The sequence below is a fragment of the Kogia breviceps genome, chromosome 2 (assembly GCF_026419965.1).
Source record: "Kogia breviceps isolate mKogBre1 chromosome 2, mKogBre1 haplotype 1, whole genome shotgun sequence".
Classification (NCBI taxonomy): domain Eukaryota; kingdom Metazoa; phylum Chordata; class Mammalia; order Artiodactyla; family Physeteridae; genus Kogia; species Kogia breviceps.
Genome location: NC_081311.1, coordinates 29,993,685 through 30,011,741, shown reverse-complemented (window position 1 = coordinate 30,011,741; position 18,057 = coordinate 29,993,685). Strand labels below are relative to the sequence as shown.

Sequence of the window (18,057 nt, the reverse complement as noted above, 5' to 3'; positions counted from 1 at the left end):
GTGCGCCCTAGCTCCTGCCCTGGCCACCGAGGGGCCACACCCACACTTACTGCATGAGCGTCTGGACCTGGTCCTGCAGGTGCTGGGGCAGGGAGGGGCCTCCCCGGCCCGGAGCTGTGGTCAGGAAGCTGAGCCGGTAGATGGTGCAAAGCTGCCTCTTCACCTTCCCGCATGCCTGGAGCAGCCTGGGCACAGAGAGGTGAGATGTCACAGCCGGAAGGGCCCTAGGAGGGCACGCCCAGGATGGTACCCCATCCCCTGTGATCACCCTCCTCCTGGACTGACATACAGCACAGCTGATGTCCCACACCCTGGCCCTCACTGAGCCAGGAGGCAGCTTCCCAGTTTTCTCCCAACGTGTGCTCTGAGTACTTGGAATCTCATCCAGCCTCATGGTTTATTTTATGGAGAAATGAGGGGCAGTGACTTGCCCGAGGTCACACACTGAGTCCGTGCTGAAGCCGGGCCTCTGCTGGTCGTGTCAGGTCCTCAGGCCCTGCTCCTCAAAGTCTGTCCTCTCTGCTCCCAGCCTCCCCTCAGCATCTGTGGGCTGGACCTGCCCTCCCAGGACCCCCTCTGCCCTCAGAAGTGCCTTCCTCAGCATCCTCTCTCTCTGGGCCTGGAGGAAACTTGCTCCTCTGTCCAAACGACTCCCCCATTGACCTCAGAGCCCATCACTCACTCCCGGGATGATCCGGGCTCACTTCTGGAGAAGGCTTTGGTCTTGAACTCCAGCCAGGTGCTCTGTAAGGAGGACAGGTGACAGGCAGCTTCCTGACAACATTCCCACAGCGAGGTCCAGGGGACACCCTACACTGGGCTCTGAAGGGCTCCAAAAGGCCCCCTGCCTCCATGGCTTATTTAGGCCCAGCACACACCTGCCATCCACAGCCAAGCTAGGTCTCTGGCAGGTCCCCCAGCACCCTGCACCCCACACTGTACACCAGTCTACTCATTCAGCAAGCATTTATTTAAAGAGCAGTTTCTGTGTGCCACGTACCGGGCTCACTGCCTCGCTGGCAGACACCGTAAACCAATGCTGCCAGAGTGACAGGTAGGCGCCTCAAGGCAGGGGTGGACGCAGGCAAGAGCTGGGATGCTGACCCCCTCAAGGGAGCTTTGCATCCTAACACGTGCTCATGAATGCGCTGGGCATGGAGAGATGCTGAGCGCTGCGGACTGATGGTTAGTTTGCGTCTGGGCTTCAGTTGGCTGCTCTACCTCTTCTAACCCCTCTGCTCGTTTTCAGACCAGTGCAAACTCCGTGCACAACGAAGCTCGGTTCCTCGAGCCCTGCCAGCTACACGAGTGGCCTCAGATCTCAGCCCAGTGTTCTGGCCTTGAGAGCTCCCTGCCAGGCTCCGGCATGGGCTGTGCCCCGTTTTCCTGCTCTGCTCGCGCACTGTCGCAGGGTCTCGGCCTCATCTCCCAACCTGGGTTCTACGCCCCCTGCGGGTGCAGCGGCCCCCCTGTGTCCTGCATGCCTGAGACCAGCCAGGTGGTGAGGGGTGTGGTGGGCAGACCTCTGGCCGTCACTGAGCCCTCGAGTTGGGCTCTGGCTCCACCGCTCACCAGTCCGGTAACTTTGGCCAAATCACCATCTATCTGAGCCTGGGTTTCCTCATCTGAAAAATGGGGGCTATAACTCGTCACACAAGAACGTTTTGGAAATGTCAAGTGCCACTGCTGTAAGTTTCTGTTCCTGTTTCCTAATGGGGGAAACAAGGACCACAAGCCCCTGGTGGGGTGGGGCAGGGCCCCTCACCTGGGCCCCTCACCTGGTGTGGACAGAATGGGCCCTGCCCCCTCTCCCTAAGGTGGGGTGTCCAGGGCTTGAGTCTCACCTGAAGCTCTTGCCCACCTCGATTCTTGACAAACTTGTCCATCCTCTGGCGTAGGTCCCCCATGAGGGGGTGGGACCGCAGGGCACTCCCGGCCTCCTGCCCCTCCTTCAGCTTCTTCTCCAGTAGAGAAAACCCATCCAGCAGCTGGTACAGGGCCAGGGCCAGGGCCGTACTGGGGCTCTAAGGTTAGAAGAGCAGGGCAGGGCAGACAGGGGCAGCCGTGGGGTGGGCATCTAGGCTAGGGCATTGCCAGGGCAGGCAGGAGTGCTCGTACCTTGGTCAGGAGCACCATGTTGATGCCTGGCCACAGGGGCAGGCAGTACATGGTGTGGGGCACCATGGGGCAGTAGCTCTCTTTCATGGTGGCATCCAGGAAAATCCTTCTGGGGCTGGAGGGTCCTGGGGAGCGAGGGACCAGCGTCTGGAGGGTGTCCTCAGCCATCTGCGGAGGAAGAGGAGCTGTCAGCGGGAAGGGGTGGGCAGCCGTCTGGCCTCTTCCCCATGTCGGGTCCACCCACGGCTGCCCACTTGCTGTCCTCCCTGTGAGCCACGAGGCATAAACTTCTCTAGCCCCAAGGAACCCCAGTTTCCAAATCCCTGCGCTCTGCTGTGGTTGCCCTGGCAGCTCCCGTCCTGCTGCCCCCTTCTCTCTCAACACCTTCGGGGCCCTTCTGCCGGGAGTCAGGACTGGATGCCACACGGGGGTAGCGGGTGGTAAGAAGGGACAGGAAAGGTGGGAAAAGCAGCTGGGTTGGGGTGGCATGAAGGGAAGGAGGCTCCTCTACAGCTTTATGTAAACGAAGCATTTACAGCTGATTAACACCTGTCATTTCACCACCTTCAGGATATCCTGATAGTCATTCCAGGGGGGCGAGTGAGGCAAAACAGGGCTAAACAAGCAAGACTCCAGCCTTACAAGGGCTCTGAGTAAGAAAGTCTTTACAGGCAAAAGCAGAGAATTAAGGAAATCATTAGGGATGCCACAAAAACTTCTCTATAAGGAAGTCACTGCAGTCTTACGATAACAGCAGAAGACTCCACACAACACACTGGTTGTTCCAGGAATTTGCTAAATAAATAATAACATACGCAGGCAATGCACTCTGAACAGTCTTGTTAAAAACCACACTGCTGAGGAGTGCCTAGTTAATGGGAAAATGCTCAAAAAAAGAAAAAAGAAAGAATAATGAAGTACATCAGGATTCAAATTTGGTAAAAGAAAAAATATGTCGTGTGCGTATGTGTCAATGCACATATAAAGTCATGGGAAAGACTAGAAAGAAACACTCCAAAGTCTTAATAGTAGTTAACATCTAGGGTTGGGATTTGAGAGTGATTTTTTTTCCTTTTCCATATTTTACTTTTGTTTTTCCCAATTTTTCTACAATGAACGTATTTACTTTCTCATTTTAGAAAACATTAAAAATTAAGTTGGACTTTCACTCCTAAGAACAGTGAGGGTGGAGATTTCTCAGGAGTGGAGGCCAGGTGTCTGGGGGAGGGGGAGGGGGGCGGTCACCCGCATCCATCACTGCCCCCCACCCCTGCACTGGCCAGCCAGCCGCAGCCGTGAGAGGGCATGAGGAAGGCCAGCGTGGCTGGAGAGTCACCCCAGGAGAAGCCCTCAGAGTCCCCACTGCTCACTGCAGCATCTCAGATCAGCTGGTGCCCCGGCCAACCCCACCCCCATCCCCAAGCCCCCCAGGAGAAACTCACCTGGACATGGGGATCATCAGTGGGAGGGGTACCCCCATCCAGCCAGACTGTGCTACCTGCAGGCCATAGGTAATAATATAACAACATAAATAATGGCAAAATGTAAATACTGGCCCAACAGCCTGTCAGCAGGGGAGGATGGAGCAGAGATGGCCCCATGCCATCAGCAGCTCACAGCACGTTATGAGCTGGAGAGACTTCCCCTTCTCACCCTATCCCAAGCTGGCGAGTGCAGGGCGAGCTCGGAGGTACCAGAGCCAGAGCAGGCTGGGCCAGGGAAGAGAGGCTCCCTGCCGCCCCAGTGGGCTGCAGGGAGGAGCTTCTGCACGTGTACCTGACAGTGGTGGGGGGGTGTCCCTCAACCCCCTCCTCGGCCCCCAATCCACTCCTTGTTTGTGCCCTCCCTAACCCTTCAGGCCCCTCCCTGGCTATAACAGTGCCTCTTCACTGGGAGGCAGCACACACTGTCTACAGTTCCCCATTTATTTAGTCAATCAGCAAACTTTAACTGAGTATCTACTGTGTGCTGGGAACTGAACTAGATTTCCTTTCCTAGGTCAGCTCACAAAAACCAGCTGAACTGACCGCATATTTGAAATATTGTAGGCTTGTAATAATAGCGCTCTAGTATATTTCATTGTGAATAACTATCATTTATAATCATTATAATCATGTTTCTCTGGGGAAGCCTGTGTCTGTGTTTCAAACACCTGACTTACGAATGGATGAATGCAACTCCACCCATTTGTAAGCTGTGAGTTCCGTGCACTGTGGAACAGGCATTATTTACAGTTTTGAGGCATGAAAAAACAAGCTACTGAGAGAAAGGGGCCAGGAGGAGGAATGAGGGAAGGGAGCAGTGAGAAGAAAATGGAACTTCAGCCATTACCCCGAAGTAGTGCTTTTTAACGTGTTTTGGGCTTGTGGAGAGCTTAGAGAACCCAGGACAGTTACGATCCCGGCCGCAGAGAAACGGACAAGCAGAGATGAATTGGCACATGGTCTCAGGGGTCCCAGGCTCTTTTTTTGTTTTGTTAATAATATTTCCAATATTTTTCGTTTCTTTTTGTTGTTTACCCACATACTTTGGAAAAGCAGGTAAGCTATAAACCATATAGACTATTTATATTTTAAATCACTGTACTAGAAATAAAATGATTATTACTTATTTGATTACTTATTAATTATAAAAAAGAGAAGGCAGAGAGTACATATATGAGAGATGAATTTTTAAATGAAATCAATTTGTCATAAAAAATCTTAGGGATCATTTGAGTGGCCTTAATAGTCCTTGAATTCAAGCTGGAGCCGGGAGGGTAGACAGAGGGTTTGCTGCAGTGTCCTGGGCTCTAGGAATTTGGGTGTCTGTGCCTGGGCCCTTACAGGGCATCGGGATTCACTGAACCCTAAGACAGATTCGGGGCTGCCTATCCGCCTCCTCCCGGTGCCTCCTCCCGGTCCTTGTCCCGTGCCCCTCCTCCTCTCCAGGTCTCACCTGAACTCTGCTCCCCAGGGGAAGGAGCTGGTGTGAAATACTCCTCAGGGAGGGAGAGGCTGTCTGTCTCCTGGGAGGTAGAAGGGGCAGCTGGGTTGAGGGCTCAGAGAGGCTCTCCCAGGAGGCTCGACCCTGGTCCCTGCTCTCTGCGGAGAGGCCGACCCTCCCCTCCCCTCCCCTCCCCTCCCCTCCCCTCCCTCCCTTCCCTAGAACACAGCACATACAGTCCCTGTAGAACTCCTGGTCTGGTCTGTAGAACAAGAGCCCCAGGCCTGCTGCACAGGGATGCTCTGGCTGCGGAGAGGCCTCCGTGGGGAAGGCTGCAACAGGTCCGGGGATGCTAGTTAGAGCTGCCTGCCTGGCTCCTCTGCCTCCTGCACTTCACAGTGCAGCCCTCAGGGGGCCCGCCAGCCCTTGCGTGCACTCCACTGTGCAGCCCTGGGTGTGCGCCCTCACTTTCCAGGGATGTTTCAATTTTAGAAATTCCAGAAAGTCCAACACATTGGCACCCAAACCACTGCCAGCACTTGCTGAGAGTGTTCGCTACACCCCAGGCACTGCTGGGCTCTAGGTAAACTGTCTCCTTTACTCCTCATGACAACCCTGAGAGGTAGATGCCATCGCTGTCTCATTGCACAGATAAGGGAATCGAGGTTCAGATGGGGTAAGTACTTGCACAGCAAACAGCTAAGTGGTAAAGTTGGGACTATGTTGGGACTATTTTTGGGACTCCCAAAATCTGCACTTTTAACCCACTAAACTGCATGCATTCTAGAATTCCCCTTACATCTGAAAGCAGCTGGAAAAAAGTCATGCCCAACCACATGCCCAGGACTGTGACTTGGAAACCACAGTCTCCCCAGCAGCCTGCCCAGCACTCTCCAGACTGGTTTTCCGAGTAGCCTTCCTGAAGGCCTCCTGCTGCCCAGAGAGCTGCCCCGAGACCTGGGTGGTGTTGTCCTCCGCCGTGCTCTCGCTCGGGTAGAGGTCCTGCACTAGAAGGATGAGGGCGAGGAGGTTGGCTGGGCGCAGGGAGCCGGCGCTATGGCTGCGGAGAGAACAGGCAGCAGGTCAGCATGTGCCCGCTGCCCCCAGCCCACAGGTGGCAGTGGACAGGGGCAAGTAAGTTAAGGGAGTCTGGAGCATAATCCCTGCCCTCAAGGAGTTTACAAATGTGCCAGCTGACTTCATCCTTTCTGGAGAAAGACAAGGTATGCACAAAATTAGTTAACTCATCCATTTTAAAAATAAAACTTGGTTGTGTTGAAGAATAAAAATTACCAGTGGAAAACCACCAGGGACAAGTAACAGCATATCAGGAAACCCTAAATTAAGATTCTGAGACAGTGTTCCAGGAAGAAATAATTCAGAGAAGGAAGTGAGCTGAGAGGGGAAGAACAGAAGAATCCAAGAAGACTTCCTGGAAGAGATGGGTCTGGAAGGTTTCCCTGGCCCAGGAGGTAGTGCTTTTCAAGTAGGGGGAATAAGAAAGGGTGAAGGTGAGGGGACCCAGGGCCTCCAGGCTACCCCATGCTGGGGTCCTTGGGCTCACCTGGAGTAGAAAGCCAGCAGCTTGGAGTGCACGAGCAGGAATGCGTGTAGGGCCTCCTCGCCGGCCCGCCCAGGGCTGGAGTTGATGGCCTGGATGACGTGACGCTCCAGCACCTCGATGCACAGCTCACATAGCTGAGGGTGGATCAGCCGCTCCACAGCCTGGGCATGCGGGCAGGGAGAGGAAGTCACATCACCCCCACCCCTCCCGCTCCAGCCCCAGGCTGGCATTACATTCACTTAGGCCACAGTGAGCACACACCATGTGCCAGATGCTTGGAAACAGGGAGGCTCGGACCAGCACAGAGCCTGCCCTTCTGGGGCTTAGTGTGATCACTAGACTCTAGCGGATGAGACAGACAATAGGCAGAGAAAGAGATAAAATAAGTGCTAACAACTGCTGTGTAGGAAATATACAGTATTGGACTAGAGAAGAAGAGCAGAGACCTAAGTGAGTAGGGTGTTCAAAGAAAATGTCCCTGAGGAGGTGACCTTTAAACTGCTATCTAGAGAACAAGAAACCCCGTCAGTGAAGGAGGGAGGGGGAGAATGCCACAAGCCGAGGAAAGAGCACATGCAAAGGCCTTGAGGTGGAGACAGAGTTCGGAGCAGTGCTGCCTAATTGATTACGAAGGCAACCCCTACACATAATTTAAAATTTTCTAGTAACTACATTAAAAAGTAAAAAGAAATAAGTGAAATTAATTTTAATAATTGATTTTACTTACTACATCTAAAATATTATCATTTCAACATAAGGTATAAAAGCATTATTAATGGGATAATTAATAATCCTATTTGACATTATTATTATTTGCATTTTTTTGTCCTAAGTAGTCAATATCCAATGTATATTTTACAGGTATAGCATAACTCAATTTGGACTAACTATACTTCAAATATTCAACAGAGATATGTAGCTAATGACTACCACACTGGACAGAGTTAAACAGAGTGCCCCTGAAATGGGAAGAAGTCCAGGGTGGCCAGTGCATGGTGAGTAAGGACAAGAGAGGCATGAGATGAGGCTGGGGCAAAATAGGCAGTGGTGGATCATACAGGGCCTGATAGGTTTGGTAAGGACTGTGGATTTTATCTTAACTGCATTAGGTCACCTCCTACAAGAAGCCTTTTGCTGATGCTTCAGAAGGAGTTGACCACACCAACCTTTGTGCCACCATGGATTTTGAGAAACCCAACCTGGCAGCACCCAGTATACTTTATTGTTTTTAGTACATATGAATGGCTGATTTCCTCTCAAGGGCAGAGACTTTATTCATCTCTGTATTCCCAAGGCCTGGCACACCTCTAAGTGTATGGGAGGTACTATATGTTTACTGGAAGAGTGAATGAGTGGGGTGTGAAAATGAATTCTTTCAGATCTATTTTCCAGTTCACTAATTCTCTTTCTAGCTATGTCTCATCTATTATTTAACCCATCCCTTAAGGTATATTTTTTAACAATTATTTTTTTTAACAGTTATGTTTTCACTTCTAAAACATCTACATGGGGTTTTTCCCTAGCTTTTATGTCTTCAAATATTTCCTGGTTATTTTATGTTCTGAACCTAAAAATTCTAGTATATCAACCTCCTTGGTATCCACATCTGCTGGTGATTGATTTCCCTGACTCCTACTCATGGTGGCTTAATCTCTTGTGCATCTGACTGTTAACTGTGAGCTCATATTTGTTTGCTCTTAATCTGTCCTCAAAATCAATGGCTTTCAAAACATGTAGTTCCAAGACCAGCATAACCAGCATCACCTGGGAACTAGTTAGAAATGCACATTGTAGAGCCTCCCACCCTTGACTCCCACAGTGAATGAGAAAAGTGAGGCCCAGAAACCAAGTCCTCCAGATGATTCTGATGAACACGGAGTGAGAGAATCACTGATTTAGAGAGAATCTGTTTGTCTATACAAGGAGCAAGGGGGTGTTGCTGATGACCACCTTACTCCTCAGGTCTGGGCTTAAGTAGGAGTTGCAGGCTCAGCTCTCCTGTTGCTGTTGGCCTGAGGCTTAGTTTTCTGGCTGTAGCGTTGGTACCATCATCTGTACTCAGGCAATCTTGCCTTTAGTGCTGCTTATTTTTCACTACTTTCCACTCTCGTTTCAGCTCAATATAATTTGGGGGGTGATCAGAGTTGAGGGGGCTATCTTCAGAGATTTCCATAACTTACTGAGAGCCCCAGAACTGCATTAAAAAGTTCATTTTATCCAAAATCTAGCTGTGTTAACATAGGGAGGCTCATCAGAGTGCCCAGCGCACCATGTGGCCAGAAAGAGCAACCCTCTGAAATGCATGGGCTTGAAGGGCGGCCTGTGCCCTCACTCATGGAGGTGTCAAAACATGGTCTTCAAGCTGCCGGGCCCCTCTGACCTGACTCCCCTGTGGCCCGAGGACTCCCGCAACCAGCAGTCACCTCCACAGCGAAACACTGCTCCTGCTCCCGCAGGCGGCCATAGGTCCACAGCAGGCTCTGGAAGTGCTCCCACACCTGCACACGCTGCTCCAGGTCTGGGGGCCGCAGCCTGGGGACAAGCAGGGGAGACCCATAAAAGAGCCGGTTGTCCCCAGCTTCAGCCAAAGGAGCAGCCTGACATCACCGCCAGAGCCAGGCAAGCCCACAAGACATGACCAAACCCCTGCAGGAGCCCACACAGCACAGAGGGGGCATGTCGGGCTCTGCCCTCTCTGTGGAGCCAAGTGGGATGGGCATGGAGCCAAGAGGTGGGCGCCTGAGCAAATCGCCTCACTTCTCAACCTCTCTCACACACACACACATGACAACAGCCAGCTAGAGAGACCCAGGAAGAGGCCAGGGGCAAAGTGTGACAGGCAGCTTCGTTGAGGCTGGGCGCACACCGCCTGGCCTTGAGAGGGGCTCAGCACAGCACCCAGGGGACTCACTCCTTTCGGATGAGCTGCCCGTCCATTGTAACCGGCCCGAAGTGCACCTCGAAAAGGTACTTGAGCACGCACAGCTTCTGCCGCAGGTCCCCCTCGCCCTCGGTGTGGTCTCCATTGATGGCGATGAACAGGCACTCTCCGAACTGCAGGCACAGCGGTCAGTGGGTGTCAGCCAGCCCCAGGGGACCCCCTCACCTCCCCTGATCGCTGGGGACAGTGAGCGGGGCCCAGATCCCAGGGGATTTTGTTAAGATGCAGCTTCTGCCTTCTAAAAGAGTCCGAGTTTCAAGATGAGGAAGAGGCGTGTGGACTGCCCAAGGAGCCGAGGGAAGAGGAACACAGGCCCCAGGGCCGCACGCTCACCAGATGAAGGACGTACAGGTAGTTGCCATTTTCCGTCGAGAAGCAGGTGTATGTGTCTGAGAGCTTCTCCAGCATCGTCATAGAGGAGATAATGACTGGGGCCAGGAGGGTGCTGAGCTGGTCCTCCAGGGCGGGAAGCTGCAAGAGGGGATACAGAATAATACTGCTTAGTGTGCCAGACCCTGGGACGAAGGAATGGACAAGACCCAGGCCTTGCCATCAAGGGCTCCATAGTTTTAGACCCACCTGGGAGGCTATCACTGTCCTGACAGGGAGACACTTGGGTCGTAGTTAGGAAGGCTGGGAAGGGTCAGGCAGCTAATTGTGCTGCTCGGGTTCTGATTCTAGAAGGAAACGTTAAGGAATTAGGCCACATTTCCAAAGAGGAATGTTTGGGGCATTTAATAGAGAGCTGGCCAACTCTAAGAAAGTTCAGTATGTGGACCAAAGTCCATGTCCTTTGTTGCAGTTAAGTTTCCTTTGGGGAATGTATCTTAAGGAAAATAATCAGAGATGAGGCAGAGATACATGCGCAAAAATGTTCCCTACAGCGTAATTTATAGTAGAAGCAACTGGAAAGAATGTAAATGTCCAGTACCAGGGAAAGAGTTAAATAAACAATAGTACATCTGAATGATGGGAGAATATACAGCACTTAAAATATTAGAGTGTTTTCGGTGACATGGAAAATTCCTATGATACAATGTAATGTTTAAAAAAATGGTTGTGAATGCTCTGTATTTTCAAATGATAAAAAAAACAAAGTATTGAAAAACCACTGAGAAATTCACACTATTAAAGTTATTGCTTCTGAAGAGAAGGATCAGGAATGATCTCTCCCCCCAGTTTTTACATCTTTCTGTACTTTCCCTATTTCAGGAACAAGCATGGTTTTACTTTTATAATCTCTTCACTCATGCATTCTTTCTGACCTCCAAGTAAGAAACAGAACAAAGAGACAAAACCAAAAAGAAACTGGACAAATTTGCTGAAGGTCTGGGAATAAAAATGGGATAAAGCCAGGGGAATGGTAATAACTCAAGTTCTCAACACTGGAATGAAAAGATAGGAGGAGACAGCTGACCTTCCCATGCTGATCTCAGGAGCCTTGACTGAAACAGGGAGAAAGTGGAGTCCTAATTTTAACTTGTACACAAGGAGCTGAGTAAAACCTTGCCTTGAGAAGAACAGGCAAGCAGCCAGGGGTACTGTGCGGCACTTAAAATACGAGGGGGTCCATGTCACGAGGGGTGTCGTTTCCTCCCACAGACTCAACATTCAGGAGCCCAGCACCGTGCCCACTGCTGCGGAGGCTGTCAGTCACCTGCGACAGGTCCCCGCTCAGGCAGCTCCTCTCCTGACCACCCCCAGGCCACACCACCCCAGCCTGCCCATCCCACACCCCAGTGAAATAAACCCATGGTGTTTATTTGCCACCTGGCTCATCTTCTTTAGACTGTGAATGCCACAAATGCAGGGTCATGTTGCTATGTTCACTGTAAATAGTCCACTCTCAATTACTATTCGTTGAATGAATATCCCTTAACATTGGCAAACGTTGGTTGAATTATTCATGTACGACAATTTTCTTGAACCATCACAAACCAATTATACTAATAGAAATGTCACTTAAAAACCTAGATGGTGTATAGCAACTCACTTTAAAAGTAGTAGCTTTTTCTGTAGGGATATAGGTGTAGCAAGAATTGTTTTGGTTGGGGGTAAATTATAATCTTTTTGTAGCTAGAGTGTGAAGAGAATTCTCCTATATTACTTGGTGTGATTATAAAGTGGTACAGTATCTTTGAATGGCTTTTGAATCGATGATTCTACTTTTAGGAATTTATCCTAAGGAAATGAGACATGGGATAAAATTCAAGCACAAATGTTCCCTACAGTAATAGCTATAGCAAACTAAAAGCAATATATGTGTCCAGTACTAGGGAAATGGTTAAATAAATGATGCTACATTTATACATATACTGAATATAATGTTTCCATTAAGATTTATGCTTTTGAGAATATTTAACAAAATGGAATAATGCTTTTCCTATAATGGCAAGTGGGCAAAAAAAGGAAATAAAATTGTAAGTGTGGTATGATCCCAACTATTTATAAATGATAAAGACCCAAAGAAAATATATTGAAGAGCTAATAGCTCAGGGTAGTAGAATTATGGGTCATTTAAAGACTATTTCTCTGTTATTTCCCAAATTTTCAACAATTAGTTCACATTATCTATAGGATCAGGAAAAAAAGTGTTGGATACCTGAAAAATAAAACTTTGAAGACTTTTTTTCTTTACCTTAGTCATTTAGGAACTGAAAAGTCAGGAGTTTGTTCCTTTATGAGGTTTTTAATAAAGAGGAAGAGAAACACTATCAAATAGTTTGCCTCTTAAATTGACCAACTTGATATAGTGGTTTAAGAACTAAAATACTTTAAAATTCTTAATTTAAAAAATTATACATCTTGACTGCTAAAAAATAAAGGAGGCTAACAGATAGACCTGATTTTTAGCTTAAATAAGACCACTTAAATGTCTATGATCTCTGATATGTTGTATCATTCCTAAAGAGTATCAGTGATATCGAGGTGAACTAACTTGCTGTTGTGCAGTTGGTCCGGTGGAGCAGGAAGGACACTGAGAGGCAACCAGTCCATGTGGCTGCAGAAACGCAAGGACTGTCTACTGCATCCCCAATAAAAAAGTTTTTAATCCAAAATTAATCTGGAAAAAATTTCAAAATAAATTACTCCTTTAGAATGTAGAGCAGAAATTATCTAAGTGAAAATGACAACTGTCTCTGAGTTGTGATATTAAAGCGTTAAAATGGATATCCATATGCAAAAATATAAACTTTATATTTTACACCACATACCAAAATTCAAAATGGATCATTAGACTGAATATAAAACCTAAAACTATAAAACTTCCAGAAGAATATGTGGGGAAAACTCTTTGTGATCTTGGGTTGGGCAAAGATTTCTTAGATATGACACCAAAAGTGTGATCCATAAAAGCAAAAAATGGATAACAGGGAGTTATCAAAATTAAAAACTGCTTTTTGAAAGATACTGTGAAATAGATGCGAAGACAGACACAGACTGAAAGAAAATATTTGCACAACATAGATCTACAAAAGGACATATCCATAATATCTAGGAAACTCTCAAAACTCAGTAGGAATAATAAGAAACAATCAACCCAATGAAAACTAGGCAAAAGATCTGAACAGACATTTCATTAAAGAAGACATAAAGATGGCAAATAAGCACATGAGAAGATGCTCAAAGTCATTAGTCATGAAGGAAATGAAAATTTCTTCATAGGGTTGGGGGTGGGTGGGTCACTGCCCTGGAGATCATCAAGGGCTGACCTCTAAGGGTGTGCAGGTGTGAGGGGCGCTGGACCACACACAATGCCTTGTTCATCCCTCTGGCTGGGCCAGGACGGGTGGACAGGCTCTCCTGCCTCCTGGTAGTTCTGTGTTGTTCCCTCCCATCCGTCCCTCCTACCTTGCACTCACCCCTTCTCCCGCATTCTCCGACTGCCCAAACTTCAGCCGCAGACTCTCTTCAAACTCCTCGTCCGTCCAGTAGAAGAGGACGTCTGCGCCCTCTGTGGCCACCAAGACGCACTTCATCTGCCAGGGAGAAGCAAGGTCAAGGTCACCTCCCAGCCCCACATCCATAGGCTTGGCCTGAGTAATGAACAGGATCATAATCCCACAAATACCTACTGGCCCTTACTGTGTGCCAGGCACCATGAGGGCCTTCCTGGTGTTACTCTGAGGCACCCTCACAGCAACTGGACAAAGCAGGACTCTTCAGTTACTCCTATTTTTAAGTGACAGAAGTGGGATCCAAACCCAGGCCTGTCTAATGCCAAGGCTGGGGCTCTTTCCTGTGTTATCCGGACTCTCTATACACAGCATCAGACCCACCACCAGCCTACTGGGACCAAAGGCAAGGAAGGACCCAGCTCTTGATCTGAACACGAGGTCAACTGTACAAGGGGTACAGGCAGTCAGGGCCTGGTCTGGAATGGAAGGCAGCTGGTGCACCTCCCTCCAGGAAGTCCAGAAAAAATGTGCTTCTCCTCAAGTCACAAATAGCTCCAGAGGACAAGCTTCAAAGCCCACAGGCAGCGGGTTCAGTATTACAGGAGTTTCATTCACAAGTTCCTCCTGCTCTGGTGGACACAAAGGCTACGTGACCTTGGCCACGGCTCTCACTCCTGCTTAGCTGCTGCGTCCTCAGCCACCTCCACCAGTATCTCCTGCCCTTCCGGACCTCCTTCCCCAGCACCCACACATGTACCCTCTGTGCCACACATTATAATGCTTAACTATATACAATGTGTTTTCATATTCACCAACTGGTAGATTCTTAATCCAGAGCTTCCAATGCTGGGCCTTGGCCCTGTGAGGTGTAGCAAGACATAGATCTTCTCAGCGCTTAGGGAAGCCTGACCATGCCTGGTGAAGCCAGAGCTGTCAGGCCAGCTGCTTGCTTCAGTCAGGGGCTTCAAACCTTCTCCTATACCTCAGCATGTAACACAGATATGAGCACATCACCCACGTGATGTGGAAGCTCTGTTGTAACTCTTCCATGGTGGATGTCCAGTTTCCTCAACAGGATCATAGCATCTCGAGGTGTCAGACTCAGTAACATTCTTCAGGATCCCCTACGTGACCAGCTTATTGGTACTTACCGAATTCCTCCCAAATCTCTAGTTGGTTTATCAACTTTAACTCAGAGAACCTAGCTTGATGGTGTTTCCAGCACAGTGAAAAACAAAGAATGCATCCTATTCCCATGGAATTGCTAAACACCAGGCAGAGACTGGGAGAGCAATGGAGTGTGAAGGAAAGGTTGCTGGACGAGGGCAGGTGGGCTTGACAGGAAGGGAGTGCATGGGCTGGAGAACAGTGGGCTGTAGCATGGAGGCTGTGAACAGCAGGAAGCCCCCATAGGCTGGTAAGGGTGTGGATCATGGATGGGTGGGGTCAAGGTTACGGAGGCTATTGTCCTGGTGTGGGGTAATGTGGGTCCACTCCTTGGTGGAGGCCAGGGGAGGAAGGTGCTGATTCAAGAGGTGTAGCTTAGAGACTTGGTAGGCCATGATGACCTCCTGGATGCAAGGGAGGAAGGACAGAACAGGCAAAGGTGACATCAGGATGCAGAGCTGGGATAGGGGACGGAGATGAGATGACTCTGCACAGCCAGTGAGAGCTCAGTCTACTGCCTACCTCACCCTGTCCACCTCCCAGAGCCTGAGTAGCCCCCAGGGTGGGTGCTGCCTGCCTCCGTCTCAGGCAGGATCATCTGCCTTGGCACGGAGCACAGCGGAGCTTCCAGACAGCCAAAGATTCAGAAAAGGCTGCGGCAGACAGACTCGGTGACCAGTTCATGGAGAGCAGCCTAGCATCCCAGGTCCTGCTTAAAACAGGGAGGTCATGAGGGCAGGCAGAGGCTCTCGTTCCAGCTGCTGCCTGTTCCCAGGAGTGGACAAGCTGGTGAGGGACAGAGTGGTCAAAGGTCTCTCTCTGGCTCTAAGGCCTTCTGCTCAGAACACACTCCCCTCAGCCAGGAGGTGTCCAAGTGTCCCACATTCTGCCCACCCCTGCCCTCCCACAGTGGAGAACACGAACCCGGCAAGCACAGTCCTTTGGCCATAGCAGGTGTCCACAAACATTAATTCTCACCTACTGTTTCCTTCTGAGCACTCTCACTTCCCCGTGGGTCACTCTGAGCCATGGTGTGGTCAGCAAACCCACCCTGAGCAGCCCCAGGAAGCCCGCTATGAGTGCCTATTGGGAAACAGCATGGCACATCCCAGGGAGACAGAAAAGCGGTCCTGGGGAAGAGAGGAGGTATCCTAGGGGAATGCAATGAATGGCAGTAAAGCAATACAACAGGCAGGGGAGACCTGGTTCCAGTTTTGTCTTTGCCAAGACACTTAAACCTCTCTGAGCCTAAACCTCCGGCTCCACCTCCCTCCAGGGTTCTAGTGAGAGCCTGGGAGTAACCAGGCAGACACACCCCTAGCAAACTTTCTTACACAGAGGTGGGGGCTCGTTATTCTTACTTCCTAGTTTCCCCTCCTCAAATAACAGGTGAACTAAACTGCTTTCAGAATCACTCATATTTTGATGATAAAAAGCAGGAACAATATAAAGCTTTAGCTTAATTAGGAAACCAAACATTGTAAACAAACAAGACACAAGAAAGGGCTGTTAGGGGCTCAGCATCTTGTGCAACATGAGACTCACTACATCACCGGCATGATTGACCTTAACACCATATTCCCAGAAAAATGGAAATGCTCTTTAGTGGACGTTCGGTTCTACTTTTATTCCACAAAGTTGTTGGAAAGAGAACCTCACCCGTGTTATTTTGTGATTTCCTTGTTCTCTCTATCATGCTCTGAAGGAACACGGGACTCACTGGAGCCCCAGACGAGGCCGGGGCAACCTAGGGAAACGCCCCCACGCCCATATTCGCCATCCTCCCAGCAAACTGCCCCTATGGCCGCCGCCCCAGCCTGCCAGCAGCCCACTCCCTCAGCCTCGTCCTTGCTCCTGATGGGCTGGAGGACGCAGGAGTGAGGACCTGCAGGGCGCGCCCGCCGAATGGCAGCCTTCGTTTGACCTGCACTTTACAGTTTATGCAGCAGTTTCACCCCCAAGTCCCCAGAACCTCACAGATACCCTGGGAAGAAGGCCCGGCTTGTGACTACTGCCCCACTTAGTAGCCGCAGTAACTTTGGCTCCGAGAGGTGAGGCGACGGGCCCACGGCCCCAAGCTGGGTGGGTGAGGCTGGAGGTGGAGACGCCCCCACTTACGGGAGGGAAGCGCCGGGGTCCCGGAGTAAGCCCCACCGACTACCGAGGCCCTCAGACAGTGCGCAAGGCCCACGTACCGCGTAGTAGCCAGACACCGGCCAGCCTGCCAGGAGCCCGCGGGCGCGCTTCCGGGTGTGGCCACGTGACGGCCCACGTGACCGCCCGGGGAGGGACTGGAAGCCCGCCCCGCCCCTGCCTGGCTTAAACGCCTCTGCCTGTTGTTCGCTTTGCTTCCGCTCGGCGGCCGAGCCCAGGGACCCCTGACTCCTGCGCTTTGACTCCTGCCGGGCGGTGGCCACATTCCTCCCGTCAACAACGGGGGCACCGAGGCCCACAGTGTGGGGCACTTCGCAGGCAGCCGTCAGAGGCACCTGCTCCTTCCGGCCCTGCAACCTGCCTTAGCTCAAGCCACTCCCCACCGAGGTACTAGGAAAGTTTCCATTTACAGAAGAGGAAACTGACGCCCAGAGAGAATAAATAACTTACTGAGGGGCCGAGTCAGGATCAGAATGCAGGTCCCCCGGCGCCCCGCTGGGCTCTTCCCCACCCTCTGGCTTTTCTTGCTGAGCTGCAGTTCTGGTTGGGAGCTGCCCTTCTGTGACCGGTTTCCTTGAGCTTCTTGGGAGGAGACGCAACCTGCAGAAGGACGCAGTTACCCCCAGAGTACCAACGCTGGACTTTCTTTATAAGTGTTCTCAATCCATTTTGGGGATGGGGGTGCACATCAGGGTCTTTGTTTTGAACTTGTGTTTGCTAGTCTCTTAAATTGTATGTGTTTTTGTAGTGGCTGAAGGTGGGGGGAGCTGATGAAGATAATGGAAGGGATGAAATTCCCACCCAAGCCACCCCTTAGTTCCCTGGTGCCACCTGCGAGCTTTGAGCACAGCCCAGCAGGAGATGAGTTTCGAGGACTGGCTGGGGTACAGCAGTTTGAGCGCCACCTGGGGCAAGGCAGGGGCCAAGAATTAATGCCTCCACCACCTACAGACAAAGCGAGTATCACTCTCCCACCCCCGCTTCACCGCCCACTCCTCCCAGCCCACCTTAAGCCCCAGACCTTCCAGCTCCCCATCTGCAGCACACAGCCTCTCTGCAGGCATCTCTGCAGCCCACAGTTGAGATCATTCTGGCTGCACACTCTTTACCCTGCTATTTTCACTCATCATGTTTCTCTGTGTCAAACGTTTCCTGAGCATGAATTTCAGTGGTTGAATAAATTCCATCAAAAGGATACGCTGCTGTTTACGTACTCACTTCTGTTACTAGTAGTTTTCATTCCTGCCAGCAACATCAACGTCCTAGTTACCCCACATCTTCACCAACAC

General features: G+C 50.4%; 1 protein-coding gene across 7 annotated transcripts in view; it reads right to left on the bottom strand.

Moving 5' to 3' along the window:
• Positions 1-16,868, bottom strand: part of HPS1 (HPS1 biogenesis of lysosomal organelles complex 3 subunit 1) — a 32,491-nt gene extending 15,623 nt beyond the window's left edge. For 2 of the 7 annotated variants that reach the window (XM_067024891.1, XM_067024890.1), the window contains exons 1-14: positions 16,733-16,862; positions 13,412-13,528; positions 9,882-10,019; positions 9,519-9,661; positions 9,031-9,139; positions 6,608-6,768; positions 6,001-6,103; positions 5,280-5,375; positions 5,056-5,125; positions 3,561-3,616; positions 2,119-2,286; positions 1,845-2,024; positions 683-744; positions 51-185 (exon numbers count right to left, since the gene is read on the bottom strand). In XM_067024891.1, the coding sequence (XP_066880992.1) occupies positions 51-185; positions 683-744; positions 1,845-2,024; positions 2,119-2,286; positions 3,561-3,616; positions 5,056-5,125; positions 5,280-5,375; positions 6,001-6,103; positions 6,608-6,768; positions 9,031-9,139; positions 9,519-9,661; positions 9,882-10,019; positions 13,412-13,528 (1,538 nt within the window). In that variant the 5' untranslated portion in view covers positions 16,733-16,862. Of the gene's footprint in view, positions 1-50; positions 186-682; positions 745-1,844; positions 2,025-2,118; positions 2,287-3,560; positions 3,617-5,055; positions 5,126-5,279; positions 5,376-6,000; positions 6,104-6,607; positions 6,769-9,030; positions 9,140-9,518; positions 9,662-9,881; positions 10,020-13,411; positions 13,529-15,592; positions 15,745-16,732 lie in introns of those variants that run through there. The other 5 variants (XM_067024892.1, XM_059054707.2, XM_067024889.1 and 2 more) reach the window with 4 other exon arrangements.
• Positions 16,869-18,057: the final 1,189 nt, after the last annotated feature.